Below are 12,414 nucleotides of genomic sequence, written 5' to 3'. Positions count from 1 at the left end.
CAGGGCACATGCCCAAGTTGGGGGCTTCATCCCCAGTGTGGGGGGTACAGGAGGCAGCCAGCCAATGATTCTCTCTCATTATTGATGTTTCTATCCCTCTCTCCCTCTCTGAAATCAGTAAAAAAATTTAAAGAGAGAGAGAGAGAGATAGAGAAGGACATTTCCTGATGAAATCCTAACACATGCTTCTGTTTCCTTGCTTTCTACATGTTGGGTGTTCACGTGTCCTCCCTCCACCAGGCACTGGGATCCTGCGTATCTAGGGATGGGGGTGGCGGGTGAGGGGGTGGGGGTGGGGTTTAGCCCACATCACTTAACCGGACAGTAGCAGAGACGGGCGATGACCCAGGCCTCTGACATCACTTCAGTGTGAGTCTCTATTACGGCTCCCTTCTCCTGCCCTCCCAGGAACCCGAGACGCAGTGATATTAATCATCACGGGAAGGTTAATATTAAAATAGAATTGGACCTAAATGGAGACAGACAAGTTCAAGTCTATCACCCTCAACCCAATCCAACCTGTCAGCAAGTTCATCAGCTCTTCCTTCAAAATATATTGGGAATCCAGATCTTTCTTTCAGCCAACGCTGCTCCCGTCCCAGGCAACCGCCTCCTCGCTGCTCTCCTGGCTCCCGCGCTGGCTCCCTCGCCGGTGTTCCCACGAAGAGCCCGAGTCCTCTCTTTAAACTCTAAATTGGATCGTGTGTCCCTCCCCATCTGGGAGCCTCCAGCAAATGAGCCTGGGCTGCACTTGAAATTAAACCTGTTTCTCACCCTGATCTACAAGGAAAGCCCTGGTCTGTCTGCATTTCAGACCTCGTCTCCTGTAGCATTCCCCTCACTAACCCCGACCTTCCTTCTAATGCTGGGGAAACACCGGCTCTCTCCACCCACCCCATGGCCTGTGCGCTTGCTGTTCCCTCTCCCTGGAATTCTCAGCCCCCAGGTGTCTGCACAGCCAGCTCCTTCTCCCCTTCAGATGTCACCTTCTCCAAGAAGTCTTCCAGGGTTCATCTAACCCCCCTTCTCTCTAGATGTCTTGGTAGGTTTCAAAATCCTCCTGATTAAGGAAACCACTTTGAAATTAACGAGAGTCCTGGAAGTGCCCTGGGTTTCAAGAAGCAAGGTGCCTTGAGGGAGCTTATCCTGGCTCTTGTCCAGCTGGACACTTGTGTCCAACTGGAGTGTCCGTGGCCTGGGTTCCAATCCCAGCTCTGGCGTTTCCTGGCAGTGTGAACTTGGGCAAGTTATTTAACCTCTCAGGGCCTCATGTCCCTCACCTGCAAAATGTAGATACTAACAGCTCCTGCCATTGGGCTGTCCTGAGAATATATAGAACATGAAACTAGTCCTTCCGGGTTATGAGAGAGCAACCCTTCATATAAGCAGAATGAGAGATGCACCTGTATTCACATTTTCTTCTCCTTCCTAATCTGACAAAGTGCCAGTTCTTTGCCATTGGAGTCGCCAGTTTAGATTAGAATGCTGCCTCCAGAAATAAACTTGACCTGAGAGAGCAGCCCTTCCATTCTCTGTTGGTCTCTAGCTAAGATTGGCCTCTCGGGGGCATCCATTGTCAGGGATGGGAGGGAACGGCACGGGGACTAGCAGATTTGGAGGAGAATGAGGAGGAGGAGGAGGAAGAGGAGGAACGGGGGGGGGAGGCATGTCAGTGCTTGGGGAAGTCCTGGCCGAGGACGAGAAGCCCCAAGCACTAAAGAGCCAGTGCAAAGGTGCTGTATGAATCTCTTCTCCACTTGAAGTCCAAGTTTCTGCCTGAGTAATAAAATCCATAGGGCGTACTGAGGGCCTAAAGTGGCTGTCAAGACATTTAAAATGAGGTGGACTTGTGAGATGCTATCACCGCCTGGTCATTACTCTGTATCCCTCTCCCCATGAACGCCCTTCCAAAACCACCCTTTCTCTCCGGGCGCCTACCCCCACACCCTCTCCTTTCCGGAGGCCCCATCCTATGTGGCTGGATGAATTGAAAAAACCGACACTCCTCCACGGCCAGCCCTCTCCTGCAGTCATTGTTTGTTTTCCAAGAGGGCGGCCCTTAATTCCTCTGTAGGTGAGAGCCTGGCTTTTATTCCCTCTCTCTGCTGTCATGGAAACCAGCTCGCTGGCAGCGTGGCGTGGGAATAAGGACGTGGTTTTCTTCTTTCACCGCCAAGCAGAGGTAAGGCTGGAACCACTTCAGAGCCAGTGGAGGAGCCCTTGCGGTGGATTCGCTCTCCCTTTGTGAAAGAACAGCCACTGGGACGATGCCAACGGGGGAGGATTTCTGCAGAGCCCTGGGCCTGACTTCAGCACCGTGGAAAGCTCCCTGCTGCCGAAAAGGTTGCACAAGGGGACTACTTCATCCCGACTTCCACAGAAGGAGCAGTGCTAAAGGTGGAGACGGTGCCGGCTGCAACAGTGCCAGAACCACAGAGAGGAAATGTCACGTATCATGTAGTTCACAGTTGCTCGAAGTGTGTTCTGCGGCACCTTTCCTTCCGACATCTGAGAGGCGGAGCCCCCCGTGTGTCTTGGGACACATCACCCCAAAGAATTCTGATGCACATGAAGGCCCGAGGCTAAATGATCTAAGTGTGTCACACCCACATTTTTCCCGTGGGAAAATGGGCTAGTCGAGGGGACGTATGTTTCCCAAATTTAAACAGAAAATTGGAACCGGAACGCACATCTCCCAACTCTAAGGTTTGTCTAAACCACCCCAGCACTGCTCAGGGTCCTACCTCCAAATCCTACCCTAAGGACATCGGCTGGTGGCCCTAGAGAGCGTATGAGATACTCATACCTGAGGTTGGCATTCTAAGGGTTCTCATCTACGAGGCAACTTCTTCCTGGGAGAGGCAAATCATCTGGCCACCATATGCACAGTCCTGTGTTCGCTGAATTAACTAGCCAATCCGAGTGCTAAGGAATGAACAATTGGTGCTGCTCAACAATGGAGAACGACGTCGCTTAGTGGAGCTCAAGCAAAAATTCACATTTATTGAGCACGTACCCTATGCCAGTTACAGGGCTAGGAAATCGCCTGCAGCTCCTGAGTGTTATGCTTTTGCTCAAAGGCATCCCTCTGACACTAGTCCTTCATAGTCCCAATCCCAAATTCCCAGAGAAGCGCCTCTCACTGGCCCGTCCAGGGCTAGGGTCTCCTGCTTTGGCCAATCAGCTCTGGCCAGGAAGAGAGGAACTTCATGGAACAAATATGACCCCCGAGTACACATCCCAGGGACCCTGTGCATCAGAGGATTAGTGGTGGTGAGGGGGGGAGGGGCAGTGTTCCAGGAAAAAGAATCAGTGTGAGTTGGACAGAAATTCATAAACCTGCCATGATAATGATGTTTTCTGGGCCCTAGAAACATAAAAAGCATAAACTCGGAGCACTGAACATTCGGTCAGGGAAGAACTCAAGGTCCCATCCTACATGGGAGCCAGCAGATGGAGGTGAGAGAGTTAAGCCAAATGCATCAACTCTGCACAGCACCCAACTCCACTCGGTCGTCACTGACACGGCCTCCGTAAAGCTCCGAGGCAAAATTATACATCATCACTTTAATTGAGTGAAATTGTCTATACATTAATATGCATGATTATGAGAGCAGCTAATTTTCCTCTTTATAGAAAGTGAGCGGGGGATCGTTTCAGCTGTTACGTACCCTCCCTCCCTTAGATTCCTGTCGGGGGCGGCGGGAGAGAATAAAGGCACGGCACTCAGAACCAGCCATCAGTGGCTGAACGTTGGGTACTAATTAAAGATTTTTAATTGCTTTGACCTCTTCGAGGGGGCTGAAGAGAAGCATCTTATGAATATAAAAACGCGCCCGTGAGCCTCTAGGATGGGCCCTTTTGGCTAGATAAAAGAAGATTGTCTAAGTGAGAGAAGGACCCACTCCATTGCCCCACTAACCCACCAAGAGGGTGACAATAACAACAGGAACAATAATAAATGCCATCAGAGTCCAAGCAGGATGAGGAAGGTATTATCCACACGAGGGGAGCACCAAGGTGGGAGGAGAGCAAAGGCAGGATGACAAGGGCGTCCACGCAAGACAGAAATGACAGCAGGAACAGGAGGATGGCTTCACTGATCGAAAATTAAACATATTGGAAGAAGGGCAGCCAGATTTCTCACCATCGGAGAAGGGAGTTTCAAACCTGAGAAGAAAGAAAAGCAGAATGAACTCTATGGTGATGGGTTAGAATCGGGGGTATCATGATTTTCAATATGTAGGAAAAAAAAAATCTAGAAATGCATGGAGGTGTGAACACGTGTTCCCAGGATTATTTACAGGATTTCTTGCGCCGTGCCCCACTGAGACAGTACTGTTCCTTTATAAAGGTGCCCAACCATTTTATTTTACTTTTTTAGAAATATGATTTGATTTGATTTTAAATATGTTTTTATTTCAGGGAGAGGAAGGGAGGGGAAGAGAGAAATAGAAACATCAATGATGAGAGAGACTCATCCATTGGCTACCTCCTGCACATCCCCCCCCACACACACACACACACACACACTGGGGACTGAGCCCAAAACCCAGGCATATGCCGGACAGGGAATGGAACTGTGACCTCCTAGTTCATAGGTCAACGCTCAACCACTGAGCCACACCAGCCAGGCACACAATCCTTTTAATGAAAGCATAAGGGCTAATTTGTATCTCTCTCTCTCCTCTCTCTCTCTCTCTCTCTCTCTCTCTCTCTCTCTCATCTCCTGACACAATTCTCCTTCTGATAACATTTCCCCCAGCTAACCCACTTTTGAAGCAGCTATTTTAATAGCCATCTTCTGAACCACCGGTTAGGCAAGGGGTGAAGTGGGGAGGAGCAAGGGGCACAAAGCCAGGGGGATTTAGGTCTATTTTCTCACCTCTGTGGGGACAGCCAGGTAATACCATCAAGCCAAAGCCAGTTTCCTTGTCGCCCGCTGCGAGGCCAGCTGACCAGCACCTGTCATGTTCTTTAGAGTTCACGAGCCTGCCAGCAGAGGACGCCTTGGCTACGGGGGAAGCAGGCCTAGGCCCCTCGCTTCTCTGGAGGGAACTCTGCTTTGCTCTTTTTGAAAAAGGAAAACAGGGACCATTTCTTAAGAGACGATAAAGGAATTTATTCTCCAATAGGAGATTGCAGGAGGAACTTTCAGCCCAATTCGTGGTCCAACAACAATTCAAGGGATGAGACAGGGAGACTTAACATAAGTAATTCTCTCCCTTCTCCTTTATGTCCATTCGCAAGTCACGGCCCCTTTAGCTCCGACACATAACTGATCCATTCTTTTCTCCCACCTCTACACAAGGGCTCGGGCCCAACCACCGTCATCTCCCACCTCGAGGATGGAGATCGCTTTCTCAAAGGCTTCCTGCCCCCTGGCTCCCTCCCACCCAGCATAACCAGCGGGCAGACAGGCCGCGTTCAGATGCAGTAACAATCCATCCCACAATGTTTGCTGCTGCTAACAATCAAGGTTTCCTTCTTGCTCATCGGCTCCATCTCCCCACTTGCAGGATTCAACCACCACAGCCCCCAGGGCCAGGTTGTGACAGAGGTCAGGGGGTTGTGAAATCTCTGAGGAGGACAAACGACCGTTTCCAACAACTGCAGTTTATGTCAGGAGGAAAAGAGGACCCGGGACACAGCCCTTCCCTGACTCGGCATCTGGTCTATTCCCACTTCCCTGGGCATCCGCGCCAAGAATGGCAACACGGTGAGTCCTGAGCACGGATCAATTTGAAGTTTTAATTTATGGGCCTTACAATTGTGAAAAGGCCGTGTTTGTTGTATAAAGAATAAGCCCCCTGATTTTGTTATTGTTGAATGAAGACTTCACACTAGTAGTGGAGTCACTTGATAATCAGGAAGGAGAAATCTTTTCCTGGTCTGGTCATTGCCTACTTGAGACAACTGATCAATGTTTCTCTCCCACGTCAATGTTCCTCTCATTTTCTCTCCTGCTCCTCCTCCTCCTCCTCCTCCTCCTCCTCCTCTTTAGCAGCCAGGACCTGGAATCCCTGAATTCCTCTCTGGTGCAGGGGAGCAGGACAGGGGTTGAAAGCCACAGCCAGAGGCCAGGGCTACCGGGTGGGCGCCAATCCCAGTTCCATCAATTAACATCTGTGTGTGACTTAGCTGGGCCTCAGTCTCCCGACCTGTACAATGGGGATAGGAATAAGGTTCTGTGCGGGTTGAATGGGAGAATGAAGGTACGTTTAGTAGGCACTCGATGGTATGAAGAGTTTTTATGTTTGGGGCGCCTAATGTCATTGTCTTCCCCGTTTCTCTGCAAGCTCACCGCTGCCCTTCCTTCAGGGCCACCTCCTCTGGGAAGCTCTCCTGGACTTGATGTCCTTGGCTTATGAGGATCTTGGTCATCTCAGAATCTCGGCCCACTGTTCTGGCCTCAGCTATGACCTCTAACTGAGCCTTGTCTCCCCAGAGAGGCCACAGTGTCTCTGGAGTGGTCCTCGAGGTCTGATTTCTTTGTGTCCCTTGCTGTGTCCGGGCTGGACACACAGCCCAGTACCATCCCCTAGGCTCCACCCTCCACGGTTAGTCTTCAGACCGCTTTCAAGAGCCCGTTAGGCCCTGCCACTCCCCCTGCTTGGGACACCAGAAATTCGCTCTCTTTCTGTTCCGGAATGCAGGTGTCCGTGGGCCCTGAATCCTCCGGACAGTCCAGGAAATCATCCCCCCGTGCCTCCTCCGGCTTCAGGCGGCTCCAGGCCCTGTGTTTCCTGAGCAAACGGGCAGATGAGCCCCGGCTCTGGGAGGAGGCCTCCGGCCAAGGACACGGGCTGGAAGCCAGAAGCGAGGCCCGGCCCGCACTGCGCCCCACACTTTACAGCCCATAAATCCCGTGGCTGGCGGCGTGATTAGGACGGAGTCACAATGCACGGAATTTAATTTCCCAGCGCGCAGCCTGCGGGGCCTTGTAAACTCACCCCCTAAACCAACAGCCATAAACATTGGATAAAACACCGCAGGGCTTCCCGCTTCCCAGGAATGGTTCCTGGGCCCCTGGTTAGAAGCTGCGTCCGGCGCCCCCTAGAGGTGGCTTGAGCGATGTAACTCATGCTCCTCGGCTCTTCCTAATGGCCCGGCCCTTGGGGGCCCCAGGCGCCCAGCCAGTCGCTGATGAGCCCAGTCCAGAGAAGAGAGGAGAGAGAAGGATCGCAGAAGCGACCTCACACACTCCTGGGGGGAAGGAATGTGGCCCTGAGCTGTATGTTGCGTCAGGCTTGTCACCCACATCCATGTCCTTGACCTCACTCAACCTGGGCATTGGGTCTAGGGCAGTGTTTCTCAACCTTCCTAATGCCGCGACCCTTTAATACAGCTCCTCATGTGGTGGTGACCCCCCAACCATAACATTATTTTCGTTGCTACTTCATCACTGTCATGTTGCTACTGTGATGAATCGTCATGTAAATATCTGATAGGCAGGATGTATTTTCATTGTTCGCGACCCACAGGTTGAGAACCGCTGGAGGAGAAGACCAAAGCAAGGATTGCTCACTTTGGTTTTTTTTTTAAATAATCCTCATCCAAGGATATATTTTTTATTGATTTCTAGAGAGAGAAGGAGGGGAGAGAGAGAGAGAGAGAGATTGATATAAGAGGTTGTGCGACATCCATCAGTTGCCTCCTGATCGAGCCCGACCGGGGCTTGAACCCCCAATCTTTCGATGTACGGGACGACGTCCCAACCAGCTGAGCCACCCGGCCAGGGCTGCTCACTTCATTTAATGGGATGGAAAAGCGAAGCCCAGAATGTGTCCTTTCCAACGCAGGCCGCTCACCAAAGCCCCAGGGCCGGCCCCAGATCTCAGGCCCCCGAGCCCCTCTCACACCATCGGCGGCGATGGTGGGAAGGCCAGGACGATGGCAACTCAGGAAGGAGGTAGGTCAGGTGCGAAGAAGACCTTCGAGAGCATTCAAGAGCATGCCACCATCTTCCATGTCCTCCTCTTCTGCGAGGTCTTAGGACGAGAGAGCCCCTGTCGGGGTTGCCTGGGATCCAGATGCGAGAGTGGAGCGGCTCACAGACCCTGGAAGTCCGCGGTCCGGGGTGTAGACCTGCGCTTCCCAAACCCCGGCCTGCAGCACACGGTCCCCGGGGACCTTGCTCCCATGCAGATCCCAATCCAGCAAGTCCGACGTGGGCCTGGAATTCTGCATTCCTACCCAGCTCTGCGCAGTGCCAAGGCTGCTGAGCGCGGGGCCACAGGTGAGTGGTGGGTGGTGGGTGATCCGTGCCAGGGTGCTGCAGGCTTGGAGGGTGGGTGTGGGGTGAGGATCCTCCCAGGGGCAGTGGGTGTGAGCCACCCGGAGAGACGGAGATCAGCTGGCCTGGGGCCGCCCGCCCTCTGAGGCTGTGGAGGATGGTGTGTTCCATACTCAGGTTCCTCATGTGTGACATGCGGGCCTGGGAGGTGTTGAGACGCATAGTCCCTGAGCCTTCATCCAGCTCTGCCATTCAGGACTCCAGGAATGAAAAAGGCGAAGGTTCCATCTACAACAGCGGTTCTCAACCTTCTGGCCCTTTAAATACAGTTCCTCATGTTGTGACCCAACCATAAGATTATTTTCGTGGCTACTTCATCACTGCAATGCTGCTACTGTGATGAATCATCATGTAAATATCTGATATGCAGGATGGTCTTAGGCGCCCCCTGTGAAAGGGTCATTCGCCCGCCAAAGGGGTCGCGACCCACAGGTTGAGAACCGCTGATCTATAAGATCCCGGCCCGGTCCTGACGGTGGGCCCATTGCTCAGTACCCACTCCCCATCCTTCTGCCTTCAGGGCCTCATTGTCCTTTGAGGGACCTCTGCTTCTCTCAGTTGGTGGTTTTAGATGGGGCTGGCCTTGCCCCCAGCTCCAAGGTGAGCACGCGACCCAGGTCTGGCCAATCAGAGTAGCTCAGTGGTGAGCATGTGACTCAAGTTAAGCCAATGACATTCAGCCCTGGGACTTTTGCTAGAACATCTGGGGAAAAGGTTCTCCCTTTCAATCAGGGTTTCTAAACTGGTTAAGGACACCTGGGTCCAGCCATGCCTGAAGGCAGTGCCTGGATTTTTCAGCCAGAAAACTACCTTGGCCCAGCCCATTTGAACTCAGTTTTTTAAGGCTTTCCATCAAAATAAGCCTGACTCACCTCTGGATTCTATCCCCACAGTAAGACAGGAATTGGAGGGAAACCCCCTCTGACACTCCGACACACAGGCCAGAACATTATTGGCTTCAACCAATTCCAGAATATCAGCGTCTAAAACACTACGCAGAGGAATAAACTGAGGCCAAGAGCATGGACTGGACTTTCCCAAGGCCACACAGTGCATGGCCAAACCAGGACTCATGCCCGGTTCAGACCTCCTTCTGCTGAAGGCACCAGCCATATCACATCATCGGAGGAGCATCGAACAGCATCCCTCACACACACACCAAACCCAAATGCCCTTCCTCTCCCAAACACCGTGTCTGAACTGTCACCCGTAGGGACCCGTTCCTCACCGTCTCCTGTCTCTGTACCTAACAGAAGATAAACCCAGAGAAGGAATGGCACTGGTCTTGCTGGTACTGACGCAACTGAAGAGGTTGTAAGTCATCGTTGGGTGACTTTACAGATGGGGAAACCGGGGCGAGGAATGGGACCATGACCAGCCTCCCCACATTCACGGGGATTTGCAGAGCTGGCGTGTCTTTGGGAACGACACCCAAAGGGAAGAGGGAGGTGGGAAGAGCCCGGGATCAGATGGTGCCAACCCCCCTAATTCACCTGAACTCAGATGGGTCCGTTGGAAGCCTGAGGACCACAGCCTGTCCAGGCCACAGGCTCCGGCCCAGGCCTCCCCGCTCCTTTGAGAGTCTAGAGAACCCACAAGCTCTAGTCACTCTTCCTCTGTGGGGAGAACCTCATATTTTGCCCTTGAGAAATGGGTGTTGACACGTCTTCACATTATTAGAGGAAATGGCCAGCCCAGAAGTAAACCACCACCTTTATTTATGGTACATTTCCCAGAACCCAGAGAAACGCCAGGCTTTTCTGCATAGACCTCGGACCAAAACATAATGCATCACAATACATCAAACGGTGCAGTCCATAAAACTCGCCCTACCTTATAAAAACAATACAGGGAATCGCTCACTCTTTATATGAATTACTTAAGAACATCCCCGCTGTCCACATCCTTTCAAAAAGATTTCTCTTTTCCTGGGAAGAACTGTTTCTCTGCAGTGGCTGCTGAAACCATTAAAATGGGAAAGAGAGAAGTTATAACTAACCCCTCTACGGTGCAGTCCATAAAACTCGCCCTACCTTATAAAAACAATACAGGGAATCGCTCACTCTTTATATGAATTACTTAAGAACATCCCCGCTGTCCACATCCTTTCAAAAAGATTTCTCTTTTCCTGGGAAGAACTGTTTCTATGCAGTGGCTGCTGGAACAATTAGAATGGGAGAGAGAGAAGTTATAACTAACCCCTCTTTGGGGGAGAAACCCTTCCCAGGTCACCTTGGAGCAGAATGCGTTCTAACCATGAGCTGTCATCTTCTTGCTGAAGTTCAATCTTTCAACGTGGGTGATAGAAATCGAGCAATATTGTAAACAGCCTAAGGACAAAGACCATGCCTAGTTTTGCTCAGAATGTACCCATGGCACACAGTAGATGCTCAATAAATACCAGTTGAAAAGGGAGGGAGGGAGGAAGACTGGGAAGGAAGGTGGAAGGGAGCCTGCATAGAATGTAAATGCGTCAGTTACAACTGCTAATGCCGCGTAACAAATGATCCCCAGAACTCAACGACTTAAACCAGCTCCTATTTTTATTACTGCTCGCAAATCCACAGGGTGGCCGGCCGGTCTTCTGGCCTCAGCTGAGCTCACCCGCACGTCTGGCGGTCAGCTGGATGTTGGCCTGATGGCCTTAGTCGGGACAACTGGGCTCTCTCCCACATGCCTGGGTCTTTCATGTTCGGGCCTGGGCGTGTTTTCTGGCTAACCCAGGCACATTCTCATGCTGACTGCTGAAGTCCAAGAGAACAAGTGGGAATAGGCAAGCGCTTTTTCCAGCCTCTGCTTGCATTGTTGCTAATATCCCATTGGCCAAAGAAAGTCACATGGTCAAACCCAGAGTAGGAGGGGCCAGAAGTTACAGGACAAAGGGTATGGGTACAGGTAGGGTATTAACTGGGACCATCGATGCAACCAGCCTACCACAATGCTGGTCCCCAATTCCCCCAGCCCCCTTGCACCCCAAACCCCACCCACATTCAAGGAGCTGTAAAGCCCACGAAAAAGGAATAGAAAACAAAAGTCTACTGACCCCATTGTCCATTTGGGGAAAGTCGGAGCCCCAAATCAGGCTCTCCTGCAGTTCAGTCACCGTTATTTAAACCAGCGGTTGCAGATCTTTATACCTACAGGGGATGGGCAGGTAATAATTACTGAACCAGACCAGGCAGGGGAGGAAGGAACCAAACCACTCTCTCTGTCTCCCCAGGGTGGCTTGGCAGCCGTGCAGCTCCAGCCAGCAAAGGCCTCCCAACGATGCAGGCCCAGGGCGCCGGCTCCGCTAATTATTTCAAGAGAAGCTGCAAAGAGGCATTTGGAAGTGAAATCGTATTTTCAAGGTAGGCACTATTATTTTTTTTTTAAATTGAGCCTTGTTCTGGGGCCCACCTGCCTGTGGGCCCGAGTGAAAGAGCTCTTATTTCAAACACTGCGTGTCCGGGATCTCAAGCCCAGTCATGAGCGCCTGACTGCCTCCCCAGGGGTGAGAGGTCAGGTGTTTCCAGAGCACACGGAAGCTGGGGCTGTGTGGATGTACCACTGGCTGGGAGGAAGAGAAGGGAGGGAGGGAGGGTGAGGGGAAGAAGAAATAAGGGGGGGAGAAATGAGCATTTAGGGAGCATCTGCTATACATTATGCAAGCATTTTATGTACATACTATGGGCTTATGTCTCCCCAAATCATATGTTGAACCGATAACCCCCATTGTGGCTGTATTTGGAGATGAGACCTTTAAGGGGGTCATCAAGGTTAAAGGAAGTCATAAGGGTAGGGCCTAATCAAATAGGACTAGTGTCCTTAAAGGAGAAAAGGACCTCATGATCCCTCCCCTCCCCCTCACCCCCACACTGTGTGCCCAGAGGAAAGGCCACGTCAGCGCAGAAGGTGCCGCCTGCAAACCAAGGAGAGAGGCCTCCCCAGAAATCAACCCAGTTGGCACCTCAGGGAGCATCTGCTATACATTATGCAAGCATTTTATATACATACTATGGTCTTATGTCTCCCCAAATCATTGTGGCTGTATTTGGAGATGGGACCTTTAAGGGGATCATCAAGGTTAAAAGAGGTCATAAGGGTAGGCCCTAATCAGGTAGGACTAGTGTCCTTAA

The 12,414-nt window shown here is 51.6% G+C and overlaps 1 protein-coding gene across 1 annotated transcript in view; it reads left to right on the top strand.

Annotated features, from left to right (window-relative positions):
• Positions 1-7,690: 7,690 nt before the first annotated feature.
• LOC102760349 overlaps positions 7,691-12,414 on the top strand; it is a 12,491-nt gene continuing 7,767 nt past the window's right edge. The window contains exons 1-3 of the mRNA XM_006762114.2: positions 7,691-8,239; positions 11,517-11,646; positions 12,166-12,241. Of these exons, the coding sequence (XP_006762177.2) occupies positions 7,783-8,239; positions 11,517-11,646; positions 12,166-12,241 (663 nt within the window). The 5' untranslated portion in view covers positions 7,691-7,782. The remainder of the gene's footprint in view (positions 8,240-11,516; positions 11,647-12,165; positions 12,242-12,414) is intronic.

Source organism: Myotis davidii, unplaced genomic scaffold (genome assembly GCF_000327345.1).
Source record: "Myotis davidii unplaced genomic scaffold, ASM32734v1 scaffold478, whole genome shotgun sequence".
Classification (NCBI taxonomy): Eukaryota; Metazoa; Chordata; class Mammalia; order Chiroptera; family Vespertilionidae; genus Myotis; species Myotis davidii.
This window is presented reverse-complemented; position numbering and strand designations above follow the sequence as displayed.